Source organism: Corvus cornix, chromosome 1 (assembly GCF_000738735.6).
Source record: "Corvus cornix cornix isolate S_Up_H32 chromosome 1, ASM73873v5, whole genome shotgun sequence".
NCBI lineage: Eukaryota > Metazoa > Chordata > Aves > Passeriformes > Corvidae > Corvus > Corvus cornix.
The window spans coordinates 53,355,608-53,373,265 of NC_046332.1; the positions used below are offsets into that span (position 1 = coordinate 53,355,608).

The window sequence follows — 17,658 nt, forward strand, 5'->3', positions numbered from 1 at the left end:
ACCACCTCCTCTTCCCCTCACAAGGAAGTTGTAACTGCAGTGAGGTCTCCCCTCAGTCTCCTTTTCCACTTTTAAAACTTAGAAGCAAAATAAAACCGGTATCCAGTCACAGATGACCAGAAAATGAAGGTGGCACAGGTCCTTGCTAAGCAGTGCATGCTGGAAACTTGAGAGCACACCTGGTTCATGGGAATGGAATGACAAGCATAGCAGCAGCTCTTGCCACCCTTTCCTGTCCATGCCCTGCCCAACACTTCTTGTGGCAGCCTTGAGGCTTCTACGACTCTGACCTCATTCTGATGGCTTCACATTTTTCTTCATTTTGTGAAGTCACCTAGTTGGGAAGGTTTTTTTCTCACGGATTTTGCACAGGAGTGTAGCACCACAGAGCTCATGTGGAGTCGGTCATTTCCCTACATCCTAATGGAAAGGCACAGCCCATCATCAGTGCAGTGGGACTGACTCATTGATGCAGAGGCCACTGCAACTTCTCATCTTGGATGAAAATTTTAGGAGGTCAATGTAACAAGTATCAAACAATTTTGTAAACTGCATTTCCTCTTTTCTGGGTCATCTTTATTCTTTGTTTAAAAAAACTCCAACAAACTAAATCAACCTGCTATTGATTAAAGGTGTAAAAAATTACTTGTTGTTTGCCTTTGAATGGGGGCTTTCCCATACCTCACTATTACCTCACTATTTTGGAGTAAATTACAAATACCAACTTGGCATTTGCAGTAACACATGCTCCAGCTTCTGTGTTCCACTCACTGGGAATAAGGTGTGAGTAGGGCCACTCCTTCCTGTTAAATAAGGCTCAGGTGGGATGTTGAACATGCACTGCCTGGGCTCAAAGAAGGGAGTTCTGCTATATCCTTCATTGAGCCTGGTAAGTCAGTCCTGCAAACCTCAATGTGAATAAATTTATTTGGTGGGGGACAGTCCCAGCCATTTCAATTGTCAGTACAAGTACTAATTTGTGTTTTCGTAATGACAGAGCCTTTCTAAAAGCCATGGCACTTGGAGCAGTACTAGTTTTCATTAAGTAGGGGTGAACTTGGGAAGTGGAGAGTGAACATGGAGTTATTCCTTCAGGGAACAACCTGATGGAACAAAGGAGGAGGGCAGCTATGAAGCAGTTTAATCTGTAAGTTCCTCTGTATGTTATTTTCTCACCCTCCCTGCAAAAATAAAGCACCCCATCTCGTGACACTGGATTATACTTATCTAAAATTAGTGCTGGTCAACATCCACCCGCTGTCATTTTAAACAGGCAGTTTCCACTCCAGCAGCACAAAGGTTCGCATCTTCCCTGGCTCAGCTCACAGTATTTCCCTTTTTCCTCAGGCTTCCATCTCTTGCTTTGTAGGGAGAGGTAGTTCCGGGCACATTCAGGCAGAGCCAGTGACTGATTACAGGAGATAATTTTGAAATGCAACTAAGAGGACTCAAAAACTCTGTATTCCTGCAGTCACCCAAAAAGTGCAGATCTAGACAATGAGAGAAAGAAGCCTTTGAAAAGGCACCGAGTCTGACGGGCAGCAAGTGCAACAAAACCACTTCTGGGACTAAAAGTGATCAAATCCAAGAACTTCAATTTGTGAAGTAGGTCAGTATTTATGTTCCTCTCTCTAGAGGGAGCCATCAGATAAACTTAAGGAAAAATGATGTATTCCTCTGAAGGAAGTTTGTTCTCTCTCAAAACAAAAGCTGATGTTCAGCTTTACGAAGAGACACAGTGTCAGCTTGGCCAAAGGTCTTCAGCAGGACAGGTTTCTACCCTGCTGCCAGGAGAAACAACTCAAACCTTTGCTGTACCAGCACTGCCAGTGCCATTTCACAGATAAAAATATTGTCCAAACAGAGGAAGAGTGGCAAAACTTGCACTTGTGCAAACTTCAGGGAGAGAGGTCCCAGGAGCTACCACTTTCTTAGATGGTTAAAAATCTTGAGCATCTTCTCTTTACTTTTCAGTTCAGAATCCATGATCCACAGGAAGCCTTGGAGTGATGCACAAAATTGTGCAATTCCCCCACTGCTCGGACACCATTTCCTTTGGGCTGCCCACCCATTGCCAAGGCACTCAGGGCAAGAATTTGTCCTGGCAAAGGATGTGTCTATACAATAGTTGTCAGTTTTATGACAATTCACAGAACAGGGAGGTGAATGAGTCCAGTCAAAACTCAATAAACCAAATTCCTCATTACACACATAGAGAAGGAAAAGAAATAGCCAAAAGCTGATAGAAATTAATTTAGTGGGGTTAAGATACCACAATTTATTCAGCTACATCAGAGACACTTATTTACATAATGGAACAGTACTGGGAAGTTTTACAATGAAAGTTAGAAAAGATGGTCAAATTGCTGAGCAGCATTCCTACAAAACACTGACCTGAACAAAAGCCAGTAAGATTATGTTTTTAAATAAAATCCCTCTAATCAAAAAGACAGCAAAGCCAACAAGATACTGGTCAGTATGACGAACTTAACTTACCAAGCAGAGTCAGAAGCAATGCTCAGCCTTTAGAAAGCTAAACCACAGCTAAAACTAGTGCTAATGACAAAGATGTAGCAAGTAAGTTTGGGTACTTGTTTATTTGTGAAAATTTCTCAATTACCTGGCCATGGCAACCCCACAGAATTTTCTTCAGACAGGACAAAATAGGGGTGTTAGCAATGGGTTTTTTGCATCTGAAGAAAGCCCTGACCTGTTATAAAATGTAAGTATAAAGGTGGTAAACCCTTGAATAAATTGAGTATTTAATGTCTAAAGAACCAATAACTGGAGAGAGGCAAAACTATCTTCATAAGGCCTGATACCTCTTCTGCACCATCTCAGTAGTGATGTGTCTCTTCCCCATCCTCTTAATGTCAAAGTGCTGATGCATTTAGTGCAGTTCTGAAAAAACTATTTGAGGTAGATAAATATTATTTGGCAATTAAACCAAAGAACAAGAAATGGAAGTCAAATCTTCATAGACTGGAACAATTATATGTTCCTTGTGGCTTCTGGATCTGGACCATGGCTGCTGGCTGGCTTACAGTGCTGGGATGGGGGATGGTTTGGCTTTATACAGTTCTGATGAATATTCATTTCTGTACTGTAGGTACTTTTTTTTGGGGGGGGGGGTTGGGGTGTTTTTTTGTTTGTTTGTTTATTTTTGTTTGTATGGTGATAACATTCTTTCTAGGTATCCCCTCTTTGCAAAGACTTTGTCAGGACTCTGATCTCTTGTTTTTATTTTGGTTTGAGTTCAATGTCCCTACTTGGCAGCAGTTTCAATTGAACTCAATCTTTCTCTTCTGAACTGTACAATGTGTCCTGCAGCAAACAAAATTTCAGTCATGGCCAAAGACTGGTCACAAGGGAAAATCCCCAAACTGGGAAAATGCAATTCAAAGTCACATTTGATCACATAAAGTTAATCTCAAATCCCAGAACTTCAGGTTATTAGCAAACTATGGACCACTGTTTTTCTTCTGAGGAGCAAAGATTTCCTGCCAACATTCACAAGATGCAATATTGAAGAGAAAAATCTCTGTCTTCCTCAATATTACGTAAGAGGTCATCACTGAAGGGACTCAGCACATCAATGCATCCTGAAAAAAGGATCAAGTTTGTTGTTACTGTTGCATACTTTTGCCACACATAGAAAAAAGTCTTCTAAGTCCTAATTGAAAACATCCCATGTGCTCAATGTGGTCTCCTGGAAAGGACACGGCCTGTAAAACCACACATTGTAGCCCTATTTCCTGTGTGCTACAAAACAGAATTTTGGTCGCTGCTACACAAATCCTGTTTGAAACAGTGAGGACAGATGTAGGTAATATTTGCCAATTTGTTAGTAACTAATTTGGTAGTAGTTTAGATTTTTCCCTCTCTAAGCAATAGAGTAGACACAGACATTAAGTGGATTTTGAATCACAGAATGGCTGCAGTGGCAAAGAACCTCCAAAGGTCATCTGATCCTGCTGAAGCAGGGTCACCTAGAGCTGGTTGCCTGGGGTCATGTCCAGTTGGGTTTTGAATATCTCCAAGGATGGAGAATGCACAAACTACCTGCCTGGCCCTTCTGTGCCCAGGCTCAGTCACCCTCACAGTAAAAACTGTTTCCTGATGTTCAGAGGAAATCTCCTGTGTTTCAGTTTGTGCCCATTGCCTCTGGCCCTGTCACTGGACACCAGTGCATTCTCTGTGGACCGTTCCTTCAGGCATTTACACACACTGATGAGATCCCTCTGAGCCTTCTTTTCTCCAGGGAGAACAGTCCCAGCTCTCCCAGATATGCTCCAGTACCTTCACCATCTCAGCAGCCCTTTGCTGGACTCCCTCCAGCAGTTTCATTTCTCTCTTGTACTGGGAAGCACAGAACCGGACACAGGAAAAAAAAGTTGAATATTCCTTTTTAACAATGATTTCCTCAGCAGGCATAAGGCAATTTTTTTCCCCATACAACTGTTTTGGATCATCCTTTTTGCACATCCGTCTGTCTACCTTCTTATCAGCAACTAACCCCATTCAAAGGGAACACATCCCTCCCTTCCCAGTACTGGAGATACTCATGGCACCCTCTCAGGCAAAGTGCCATAACCACTCCTGATGTACTAAGAGCCCACGTGCTGACATTCAGGTGATGGCCTCAAGTTCAGGAGGACAGAGTAGGGAGGTCACCTGGGCTTGGATGCAAAAAGCAGCTGCAGACAAGGGTGCTCACAGCTGAGCACACCAATGGCACTGTTCTGGATTATCCTCTGCCAGACTGGCTGACTTTTAGCCCTGTCACTACCCTGTTTCAACATCTAACCATGATGTTAAGTCTTCTTGTAGATGGGAGGACCATCAATGCTACATTGCAAGCAGATGCCCACATTCTTTTCCCTTCACTTAAATATTTTCAGCTTTAAAAGACTGAAGTTTGGGGCTCAGATTGCCCCACCCAGGACACAAGTGGCTCTAGCAAGCTGCTCAGGCACTGCGTATGTGACCGGCGCCTGCCCCATCACCTGCCTAAGCTCTGCAGACACTGCTCATTTAAAAGTCAAGAATAGCACCAGATGCTCTGGAGAACACTGCCTCTTCCCACAAGGAAACACCAGCTAAGGGAGAAATGACAGTCACCTTTTCTGATGTAAAGAGCAGAGGGAGGCCAGCACTGTTCGTGTGCCCCTTGTCACAGCAGGAGATATCACTAAAAGCTACTGCCCTTCAGCAGCCCCACGGAAAGTGGGCTGGGCTTTGAGTGTGTGTGTGTGTGGCACTGCAGTTTGCACCAGTATCAAAACACACCCTCCTCCCATCCTCCAATAATGCAATTAATGAAAATAGCTCAAATTTGTTATTCAGTAAGTAAAATGGAAACAAAAAGGACCAGGCAACAGGGATCCCTTTTCGTATAGATCTAGTAGACAGAAGAAACTGAGATTGCTACTCTAACAACAGAAGAGGAAGGCAGGCATTTTAACTCTCCCAGTGTCAAATCTTTCTTGTTTCATTTGGAAGGTAAAAGAATTACTGAATTAGAAACATCTATTTTCCCTTCATATCTCTACATTATGCTCTTAAGGGCATTGAAAAGGGACAAATTTCCCTTCCCCCGCAGCTTCACTTTCAGCTTACATAATTTTCTAAGCCCAGACCAGTTTGTCCTGAGACTGCAAGATAAGGAGATGTTTAGCTTAAATCCAGATAATCCTGCAGGTCGTTCAGTCAGAAAGAACAGCCAGGAAAATTTTGCAAAATGGTTTTGCATACCCCACATCCACACATAAGCAACATTGAAACCATGACTCCTTGCAAGACAATGGGGGAGTGGCCAAGAGTTTATTGCAGAACAGTCCAAACAAGTCATTCTCAAATTTAGCCTCCTTTGGAATCAGTTCTTCACCTGTTTGCACATTACATGTTCAGGACTAGGCGTTGGCCCAGAGGCAGATACTCAGCTTGCTGACTCCACCACTCCATCAGTGTGAGCAGTCCCAGACTTGGTGCCACTGCTGTCTCCTCAGGAACCAAGCACCTAACAGCAATTTAAATTCATTTTGGCGCGCCCGTGTTTCTGTCACCATGAAATGCACTCCCTGCACAGCACAGGTCAGGTCTTTGGCCAAAAGGCCCTGAGCCCAAAGGAACATGGAACACCATAGTCCAGCAAAGCTTTGTACGTATTCTCCAGCTGCAATGAAATACTGGCAGGCCACTTGCTCATCTTGCATAGCTTTGACAGCCAAGAACACTTCAGTCATCAGAAAACATGCACAAGGTGTAATGAAAATCATTCCAAGAGGAAACAAGCATCTAGTTTCCAGGAGAGAAAGTGAGAGGACTAAGAAAACAACTTTCAAGCTGGAAACATAATAGTGCTGTGTGAACTATGTTTGAAAATATGCTTTAAAATATGCTATCTAGAGGGGAACCAATAACAGGCTGTATGACCAGGAAACCCAATGTGGCATCATTTCAGAGAACATGACTGCAAAATGCTTCATCACAGTTTATAGAATGCTTAAAAAGAGAATTTTCCCTGAAAATACATAGCAGTCCTGTGACTTGCACACAGAAGTCCAATCACCCTTTACTGCAGCAGCTCACTGGACCAAAATTAATGCCATGGATTGAGTTAACCTTTTTTTTTTCCCCCCCACTCAAAAGTGAGTTGCTGCTGGGCAGACAAAGGAGAGGCTTTATTTTCTTTTGGCATTCTCACTCAAGAGAGAACACAAGGCTTCTCCAGGTAGCAATGTGTTCTGTAGTGGCAAACATCATGGCCTCCCCACTACAGAGGGAAAAATGTAAGTCCAAAACAGGGCAAGACTGAGCACCACCAGTGTGCTGTGTCACAGCAGCTACAACCACAAGGCCTGCTGAAACAGGAGATACAGGAAAGCCTTTGGTCTGGTCTGCAGTTCGATTCTCTACACCAGTTTCTTTGAAGTGCATGAGTAATACCATGCTAAAATGTAACATGGATTAATGGAATGGAGAGTTGGCTCTTCAGAGAAGGTCCCTTTGGAAAAAAGGGCTTTTTTGTTTATTCACCTTGACAATGTCATTCTAAAAAGGTAATTTTGGTCAATCCAGGTTTTTAAATACTGTTTATTTTTAAGAGAAACTGTGAAATATGACAACAGGACAATGGGCATCATTCAGCAATATCACTTTCGGGTCTATAGCGGAAATTAATAAAAACCATCAGCATTTTAAAAAATAAATATGACTAACAGAAGACAGGAAAAACAAAATTCATCTTCAACAACACAGACAGGTATAAATGCTGAAATGTTGCTGTGCAAGGTAGAGGTAGAGGTAGAGATAAACCAGACTTTTCAGATCTAGGCCAGTTTTAGATCTGCCCCCCTCCATGCACACACTCCCAAAAGTTCCTGTTGCCAATGATTTCATTTGAATCAGCCTGCCAGCCTCATCAAACTCAAACAAGTCTGTGTGCTCCTTGTAATGCTCTGAGCTGGAAAACTATTTCAGTTTTCTGTAGAAATCAGTTGCTGAGTAACCTGACCCCTGGTTCTGTGACTTGTGCAGCAAAGGAAGAGGCAGGAAGATTATACAAACCAATGAATGCTCTCAGGATGATGCCCACTAGGATAAGTAGACAGTAGAGCCCTTTTAGGAATTGCACTAGTCCATCAGCTCCTCAGTGATGCAACCAGAGACCGTGCCTGGAGTTCCTCCTCTGGAGAGAGCATGGTCCGCAGAAATATCCCAAACCAACAGGTACTGGCTGCAGGGAGAGCCGATGGCCTTACACAGTCTGTTGACACTGAAAACTCACAGAGGAGGACACAACCCAAGAACCCTCTGTACAAAGCAGCAAGTATCTGGACATAGTGAAATATAAAAACTAAAAATTGCACTGCACACAGATTTTTCCAAACAAACTCAAGACAACCAAAGTCAGATCGTACAAACCGTTAGTTAAAAAAATACCTTCTTGTATATTTTGAGAAGAAGTGGAAAGAGTCTTCGTGCAAATGTTCAGCCTGGATCAAGCAGAGGACATAAAGCTGTTGTAAACACATTAGTTCCTTTCTCATCTGCTGTATGCCCCCAGTGTTATCTATCTTCTGCAGTATAATTAGGGTTAGGAAATCCATTTCTTCTGTAAGTATCGCCTTTCAAGTTCCACTGATGTAACATCAAGACACTACTGGAGTCATATCCCACAGCTGTTAAATACAATAAAATATAACAACATAATGAATAATGGTAAAAGACAGTAAGATACAGTAAAAATAGAATCTTCAAAAATATTTTGCACCTCTTTTCTTCAGTTAAGAGGGGCTGCATGGTTAGAGGTGGATGCAACAAGTCTGAAGAAGTTTGATTTCATTTTCCAGCAGTGTCAGAGTGGTAGAGGTTGACCAAATGACATTCTGTATGTCACTAGGTTTCACCTGTATGAGCCAGGTTCATAGCTGGCCTTAAACCAAAAAAACTCCCACTCCATTACTAACTTCAGTGATCAGCACAGTCATAACACATTGTGAGGGTTTTGATTTTTTAAGTTACTCAAGCTGTTACAACTTAGTCATTATTTTAGCTATTTCTTTATCTAGCTACACTGAGATTTGGCATGCTGAAAATCAGTTGGTCTTCCTCAAGGGAAAGCTACAGTGAGCACTTGTTGCAGCCCCTTCAGGCAGTAACTTCATAGACCCAGACCTCCTTGCTCCTTACTGGGCTGAAATCCATCAGTGAGAAGTCTCTGGGTGGAAGAAGCCAGGTATGACATCCCTGCAGCCACATGGGAGAGGGAAAGGAAATGAAATACAGGAGCTAGAGCACATTTCTTGCTCTTACCTTAATAACCTTGTCTGTCCCCGAGGTCAGCAGCCACCCCCTGGTGGCATCGAAGTGTACGTGAACAATGTTGTGCTTACTGTCATGGAAAGTAGCTGTAGGCGCCCGCCTGAAGAAAGAAATCCAAAAGTCAGCAAGAATTCTAACTGCAGGATTTTCCCCCAAAATGTTTGCTATTGAGGAAAAAAGTATTTGACTGCTGCTGTAAGCCATTAATTCAGCAACCACTCTGTAAACTGCACTGAGACCTTTCTGGCAAGAAAGGAACAGGGATGGGAGGCTCTCTATCCCTCCTGGCTCCATCTCCTCCTTATCTTGCTGAGAAAGCCCAGGGACCACCATGCCAGGCTGCTCCCTCCTAGAGCCTTGCACCCACCCAGGCCCTTCCAGATACAGGAGTTTCTCCCCATTCCAGTGCAAGCTGGCTCAGTGTCCACACTTACTCCTCATCCGTTATGGAGTCGTGGCAGCTGTCACAGACCCTCACTTCAAACTCAAACCCCATCAGTGGGATGGAGGAGCGCTTGGAGCTGCATTTCCCGCACACGGCTTTCCCACACTTCCGGCAGTGATGCTGTAGGAGACAACATGCAGAAAGACATCTCAGGCTACAAACCCAGACCAGGTCACTGCTCAGGTCCACTGGCTCTACCATCTCACTCCAGCAAGACACGATGCAGCTCAGCTCTGTCCCAGACACCTCCTTTCTCAGGTTCCATGAGCACATGCAGCATTTTTACACCCCTTTAGTAACAGTCTGCAATCTGCAGCCCTCTCCTGATAGGCAGGAAAACACAGCAGCATGTTTCAAGCAGACCAGTAAGCCTTTCCCAGTACAGCCTGAGCAGTTATAGATGTTTATCCAATTTCATTGAAAACAGCTTTGGTTCCAGTACAATCTCCAAAAATCAGCTGTAAATTTCTTTCTGTAACATATTTGACTAACAGTGAGCAAAGTCCCACATGGCTAAAGTCATGAAAGGCCCCAATCTATTCAGCCCAAGGCCTATTCCATGCATTTGCTATTGGGATTGATTGGAAAAAAACCAGTCTGTTCCTTTCAGTCACAAAATCAAGCCTCAGAGGCGAACCCACTGTCCCACCCTGAGCACTTAGTGGAAGAACAAAGTGCAAGTTCTCAAAGCTTTAGGGGGAAAAGGTTGCCAGAATCTGTTATGAGAGAAAAGCCTAATGGCACCATGTTAACACACCAAGGGACATATACAAACCTGCCTGAGGCCTATTTTCTTACTGTCCCACATTTGCTTGAAGTTCCAGAAGAAAGGCTGGTCACATTTTTGACAGGAGTCACTATCCAGCCACTCCGGGGTCTGCAACACACACACATAAACACAAAGTGGAAGTGAGCAACAAGCAGAAAAATTTCCAATGGAGCCTAGAGGCAGGACAAAAAAGATGTGTTGTGGTGTGGCAATATGGCCAGCTAAGTTTGATTTAATATCTCCATTTTCACAAGATGCCCTTTTGACTGTTGTTGATGATGACAAGATGACATTTGTGCCCTGGGATGTCCTTTTTGGCTTAGCTTTGAAGGACATGGGAGGAACAGTTCTCACCCAAATCACGAAGAAGAATTTGATAATAAGACCACAGAAACAACCCAATTCTGGAATGAAACATATAAAAATATTTTGTTCTGTCCTGTCTGGACAGCATTTACCACCTGCTATTGCCTCTGGTGAGAGCTGGGGTCAATTAGTATTTCCAATAGCCAAGCAATTCTTATGAAGGGAAAGGAAAATTATGGGAAATGCTGATGTAGTTGGGGTTTTTCATATTCTTTCTTTCTTTAACACCCTAAGAGGAGTTCCTGCTGTCAGAGGTGCCTGTGCTACAAATCACACACAGGGATGAGAAAGATAGGATTCACCTGAACAACCCAAACCAAACCCAAACTCTTTTCCCTCATCAACCCGTGAGTTTAAATAAACACTAAATATTGTTTAATACTTTGTGAGGAAGTGCTATTAGCAAACTGCAGTTGTCTTCTCAGAGCCACTGGTTTCTCACATGCTGCAAATTAAAATGGCAAGAAACACAGCCAAGATTAAGAACTAAAAACAGTAGAAAAGTCAGGCAAAGGTAAGTTAAGGGCAGATGGAGACCCTCAGCTCCCAGGATAGCTTTGACCCCCAGCAATAAAGCAACCACCTGTTTCATATTCTTCTGCCAGTTATTCTGAAGGCAGTTCATTCTGCTGGGAAAAATCCTTGTCTTTTCTACCCAAAACAGTCTTTCTTTTTAATGCCTACAGATTTACATCTCTGTGTATAACTTTTCATCTCTTGGGCATTTGAACACTATAGACGAAGAAGACATTTTGCTTGTGACAAGTAACCACTTTGTAGTCAAACAGAAACACAGCTTATAGCATCATTCGGATGTCTTCTTACAGCTTTTTAAAAATTGAGTTGAAAATAAAGAATCAAGAGCTAAAATGGCTTAATTGACTCTAACACAATCTCAGTGATGTAGGAAAATCTGATAGCAACAAAATGAGTACTGAGCACACATCACATGGAGAAAATCCTTAAATAAGGGCAAAGATATGAAAGCCAAAATCCAAAAAAAGTAAGCTAGGACCCAAACTCAAGGTTTGATATCTCAAAGATTTGTGTTTTGTGGGTGGTTTAGCACCAAGAACACCCTATTGTGCTGCTGATAACAAGAACAAGCCCACATAGCCATAGTCTGGGAAACCTGTGCACCATTGGCACCTGCTGCTTGGCCTTTATTTAGCTAATAATATTTCTCCTCTGTTTTTCAAACCAGCGTTCTCACAGCATTGCTGCCTATTTTGTGACAAGCCAATCTTAACCCTTACTGTAGCCTTTTGAAGGCAGCAAATAAATAAAGGTTTTCATTTCTGGATGTTCGAGCTGCAGCAAAAAGGAAACATCTCTTGGGAAGGAGGAAACCACTCTGCTTTCGTTTCACTTTAGGAGCTGGTGACATTCTTGGCCCCTGGATTAGCAGTTAAAGAGAATCAACTGAAATGCTAAATCACATTAAAAGGGGAGCTCAGTTTCTTCCTATTTCTACTTCAGTAATTTTTTAAAATCAAGTTTTCCACTTAGCATTTCTCCTTCCTCAAGGGAGACACACTCAACCCATTCAGGCCACAACTCCTGAGAGCCAGCAAAGCTGGTGAAAGCCCATGCTGCCAAAAGCCTTGCTCTGACCTACCCCCTTCCAGGAAGAGGGCAGAGGTTTGCCGTGACTCATGGCACCAGGATTTGCCAGGCTGCTGAGCAGGGCTGGTGCCTGACTCAGCCAGCACAGAGCTCGCTCCCCCTCTCTGAATCAGAAATTGCCAAGCGGGGGCTGCTCCCACAGTGCCAAAGACCGGGGGAGCGTTTTTGCACCCGCTCACATTCGTTGGCCATGAAGCACAAAAGCAATTAGGAACTGTGGGTGAAATCTTACTGTCTGGATCAGCAAAGCCATCATTTACCCCACTTCTACGTGGTTACACCAGAGGGAAGCAAGACTGAGTAGCAAGTGAGATTGAAGCCCTTGTCAAGGGCTTCTTATCAAGGAAGAAAAATGCTAATTGTGTTTTTCCAGAGATGACCAAGAGACTTCTTGTTTTACTTTTTAAAAACCAAAATTAATTAATCAGTCCATCCATTTACATCTGAACTGATATTTCTCATGATATGCTGGGAAACACAGCAGAGCATCTCAATACCCTCCTTACAGGGTATCTTTCAGAGCAGTAATGTAAAGAGCAAGAGCCATTTAGCAGCCTATTTAATACGAATTTTCTGCCAGGCGATTTCCCCTGTACCATATTATCAAAGGCACAGCATAATTGCTGTATAACAACTGGAGCATGTCCAGAAACATTTTTAAAGCTTGGAATGATCTTGTTTAGGTTGAAAGCTGCACAATTTAGACAGGCCCCTTCTTCCCAGGACTGCTTCAGACCAAATTGACAAGAACTAAGCATCTACCTCCTGCCTCTCAACATCCATGTTCCAGACGACGATTCCTCCATCTGCACCACAGGAGATGAGCTGCCGAGTGTGGTGAGCATAGGAGAGAGACTGAACTTTATCACTGAAAAAGAAACAAGACAGTTAGCAATCAACCACCTGTGGCTACTGCACAAGTGAGCACAGAATATCCATACAGCAATACAAACCATTTATTTGCTCATATGTTTCCCTCCCCCACTCATGGCACATGGCATTTATCACATGCAATCAGTCTTTGCTGTCAGGCTGGGACCAGAATGAGAGTGTTGCTCATCTGGGCAGCATCCACAAAAGCAAAGACCTGTTCTGATAACTGGTTTTGCTGCTCCTGGGATAGGAGGTCCCAGCTGCACTGGGAAGCCTCAACAGGGTTGCAGCTTCTGAAGGCACATCTGGATGCATAAATGCAGCCCCTGGTAAGATACCTTCTCGTCAGAATGTCAGCAACAACTTTGTTTTGTAAATCTCTGCAACATCTAGAAGTGAATCACTGAGAAACTACTGAAGACTTTCTTTTGAGACTAACAAGCATAAAGAGTTTCAAAAATAATATAGGAATCACTAAATTGTTCCTAAGCCTTCTCACAGTAAGGTGGAAAGTTTAGGTGCTTCTGTTTCCTCTTTTAATGAAAATCAACATGGGAGAAACAATTCAACTTAAACCCCCAAAGATGGGCTCAGTCCTTCATAAAAGAAAGAAAGTCAGGCCTCATCTCAGGCTATTTACAACCTGGGAAACAAAGACTGTACAACATTGTTACGGAAAAAGCAAGGTTGTGAAGGCACAGTAACTGATCATACTGTGACTGGAAATCATCTACAACATTTGGTTTCCTTTGCTACCACCACTGGTCTTGTCTGCCAAAAGGACTTGCATGCTAACACATTTATTTGTGCCTATGGCTGCACCTGCAGAAGGGAAGGCATTCACGGGAGAGTTTGGGACAGCACTGCCACCCTTCACAGTGCCTGCCTGCCAACACCAGAGGCACCATCAGGATTCGCAGGACACTGTGTTGTACAGTTCCAGCTGACAGCTGTCACACAGATTAAGATCCAGAGGCTAACTTCATAATAGAACTAATTTCCACAGCAGTAAATCAAGCAGTGATGCATTAGCAGGCACCACTGGTAGGGTATGAGGGTGATCTGGGAATTTCAGCTAGAGCTCTGCAGTGCTCTGAAATCCCAGAGGCATCCCAATCACTCAGCAGAGTGCAGCATCACTCAAAAGAAATGCATGAATATGTAAGAAACTGTTAGCCCAAAACCACCACAAGATTTTGTCTCTCCAGGCCTGAGCCTGGCATGCAAGTCCCACACATATGCAGTCCCAGTACTCTGAAACCAACTTGTTGCATTGCCAAAGGTGAGGAGTCACGGCCTCTAGAGCCATTCTGATGTATAATCAGTGCCCAGCACGGGCTTACCCGCCTTCAAAGACGACTCTGGCTATGCAAATGTACTTGCAAAGACGATGCCTCTTTGCACTGAGGAGATGTGAAGGCTCCTATGGTTAAAGGTTAAAGCACATCACTTAGAATCCAGGCTGTAGTGAAGGAGCATGGAGGAAAAAGGGATTAATTGTCCAAGCCCGATGCTCCCTCTAGGGGAAGGAAAGACCTTGACACCTAAAACCCAAGAATTTCCCTGCGGCTGTTCTCATTTGAGGAGCCTCCTCTTTCCAGCAAAGGCACAGGCTCTGGCATAACACATTCAGGACTACAGACGTTGTGCTTTCCTTCACCACCCTCTGCAGACTCTTAAAACAGCCTGTGGCCCCAACACTGAAAAACTTACTATAAGCAAATTATTCCTGTTGTATACGGACCACAGGGTGTCACACATACAAGCTTGAGGCTTGTGAAGACTGTAACCTTTGGGCTGTTTGTTTCCAGATGTGGCTTCTGCCTTTAGCTTTTCTCCCATAAAAGCAGGAGGAAGGGCTTTGAACATACTTATGTCCTTGCAGCTCGATGGCTGTTCCTTTTCTTCCTCCAATATCCCACATTATAATGGAATGATCAGAACTGCCTGAGAATAAAACTCGCTGTATTGGGTCCCAACAGAGAGCAGTGACACCACCTGCAACAGGAGCACACACAACAGTCATTTTATTACAGAAAGTGGAAGACTGGAATGTAGCTAAATATAAAGATACAACAAAAAATATGGAGTGATTAAAATGCAGATCTCTTTAGCAAAGACTATGCAACCATGTACCTTTCATTGGAAAAATAACAGTCTAGAAAAACTACTGAAGCCCCATCCTGATCTTCTGTGGGCAGAGGGCTCCACTGCTGCTTGCATGGATGAATCCACTGAGCAGTAAAGCATGGTAGAACAATGGTCACAGTGGGAGCTACACAACTTTCCATCTCCATCATTTCCGGAAGATTAAAAGAGAAGCAAGTGTGGAATGCTATGGGCACCTTCTCAGTATCCTAGCTCAAGGATTGAACTACCTTGTGCTACCTTGAGCTATTAGCATTTAGTTAGAGAGGAGGGATATGAATAAAAAATGCTGAGGAACGAGAGCATTTCTTCTGTCAGAAGGTAGCATCATATCCAGGGTTGTTCTTTTCAAAGGGTGATGGGGCACAAGTCCCAGCAGTGAAACAAGCATTTAGCACCTCCAAGTTGTGCCTATTCCACTTGGGATAAAGTGTCTACCAATACAGATCTTACCTTTAGCAGCATTCTTTCTCCCTCCCAGAACTACCACAACTTGTTCAAGTCCCACTCTGCTTTAACTAGCAGCTACTGATTGTGGCATTTTCTGCAATAGATGTGTTCTGCTCAGAGCTCTGATCACTCTTGTTTTTACCAATACAGCTTCCCTGAACTGCTGGGACAGTTTAAGGTCTATGTCCCTTCCATGCTATACACTGACACAAGTCATCCTAGTGTATCACAGGACAGTCAAATCATCATGATGCTGAGCACAGATGAAGACCCTCCTGAGCACCTTCCTGGGTCTCCTCCTGAGGCCTTACCTGTGTGTCCCTTAAATGTGGTAACAAGGCTGCAGGACTCTTGCTCTAGTTTGAGTATGGTCACTTGCCCAGAATGGTCACCAACAAACACATGCCGGGTTTCCACATCAAATCTGAAGGATAAATGCTGAGGAAAACATGTTATTTACACAAGCTTTGCATTCCTTTCATGACTCACTAATTCTTTTAACATGAGTATACTGCAATCTTGTGAATAGTGCTCCAGTCTCAAGGAGGTATTCAGAGTGTACTTTTAGGCACCTGTTCATATCAATAAGGCTCATACCTGTTCATACTAATATGCAGTATCCCTGAGTGAGGAAAAGAGACTATTCGCGAGGACGCAATTCATGCTTTTGTTATGAAACACCATTTAAGTAGCTCTTTGCCATGAACATACGAGTTGTCTCCTCAGGCTCTGTAACTTAAGTGCTAGAGTTGGATGGTATCCACTCCCTCCCTTCCCAAAATTACACGAAATATTTATTACTAGTTTTCTGCTTGTACTGGGTTTGTGTGACAAGGCTTTGGTAGTGGAGGGTATATGGGGTGGCTTCTGTGAGAAGCTGCCAGAAGCTTCCCCTATGTCCAACAGAGCCAATGACAGCTGGCTCCAAAATGGACCTCCCAATAGGCTGAGCCCAGCAGTAACAGTGGCAGTGCCTCTGGGAGAGCAGAATTAATAAGGGGGTGAAAAATGCCCCAGCAACTTCACCTGGCAAAAGAGTGAGACTATGTGAGAGAAATGCAGACACCAAGGTCAGTGAAGGAGGAGTGGGAGAAGGTGCTCCAGGTGCTGGAGCTGAGATTCTCTTGCAGCCATGGTGCAGACCATGGTGAGGCAGGTTGTCCCCCTGCAGCCCTTCAAGATCCACAGTGGATCAGGTATCAACCTGCAGCCCATGGAGGAGCCCCACACTGGAGCAGGTTTGGTGGCAGGACTTGTGACCCTGTGGGTACCCATGCTGGAGCCATCTATTCCTAAAGAGCTGCATGCCGTGGAAGGAACCCACACTGGACTAGGGGAAGAGTGTGAGGAGTCCTCCCTCTGAGGAAGAAGGATCAGCAGAGACAACATGCAGTGAAACAGCTGCAACCCCCAGGAGACAGAGCAAATCGGGCACAAAGTTGAGGCCACACAGGAAGAAGAAAGGAGTGGGGGGAAGGTGCTTTTAAGATTTGGTTGTATTTCTCCTTACCCCATTGTGATTTCATTGGCCATTCAACCACCTACAGAAATCACCTAACTGGACAGATTCTGACCTCTTCATCCAATTTAATTCCACATTCAGAATCCATACTGGATGTTTAAGGAGTAACTGTTTTTAGTACTTTGTAAGAGCAGTGCTATTTAAGGAGTACTGATCTTAAGCACACAGGACACTGGAGAACAAAAAAACCTGAACCTGTTCCTCGTTATGCCAAATATTTTTGCAGTATTTGCCAGTGATTCTCCTTCCCACTGCTTCCACTGCCCTCCACCATCATAGTCAGATGACCCAAATTAAATTGTCCTCCAAAAATTTTAATCAGTCAAAATTGGCTGTTCTCTAGAGAGATTTAGGGAACACCGGGCAAATTCTTGCATCATGCTTTCAAAAGTATTTATCAATGAATTAAAAAGTAATTTCAGCCTTTCTGCCATTTAGATTGGCTGAATTACCAGATAATATAAAGCAAGTCCATCTTCAAACAATAATTTTGGGTCAGTATCACTTCTCATGAACTAGCAGAACACGCATCTATACCACATACACTGCAGGGCATTAAAAAGTCTGTTTATGCTAACCCCTGTTTTCAGCCTAAGAGCTCATCCTTTTCCATTTCCTTTTCCATTTCAAGAA

The 17,658-nt window shown here is 43.6% G+C and overlaps 1 protein-coding gene across 2 annotated transcripts in view; it reads right to left on the reverse strand.

Annotated features, from left to right (window-relative positions):
• Positions 1-2,249: 2,249 nt before the first annotated feature.
• Positions 2,250-17,658, reverse strand: part of WDFY2 (WD repeat and FYVE domain containing 2) — an 87,049-nt gene continuing 71,640 nt past the window's right edge. Inside the window, exons 6-12 of one of the 2 annotated variants that reach the window (XM_039567250.1) lie at positions 15,815-15,927; positions 14,777-14,903; positions 12,795-12,900; positions 10,047-10,148; positions 9,261-9,391; positions 8,818-8,926; positions 2,250-8,183 (exon numbers count right to left, since the gene is read on the reverse strand). In XM_039567250.1, the coding sequence (XP_039423184.1) occupies positions 8,154-8,183; positions 8,818-8,926; positions 9,261-9,391; positions 10,047-10,148; positions 12,795-12,900; positions 14,777-14,903; positions 15,815-15,927 (718 nt within the window). In that variant the 3' untranslated portion in view covers positions 2,250-8,153. The remainder of the gene's footprint in view (positions 8,184-8,817; positions 8,927-9,260; positions 9,392-10,046; positions 10,149-12,794; positions 12,901-14,776; positions 14,904-15,814; positions 15,928-17,658) is intronic. The other variant, XM_039567249.1, reaches the window with a different exon arrangement.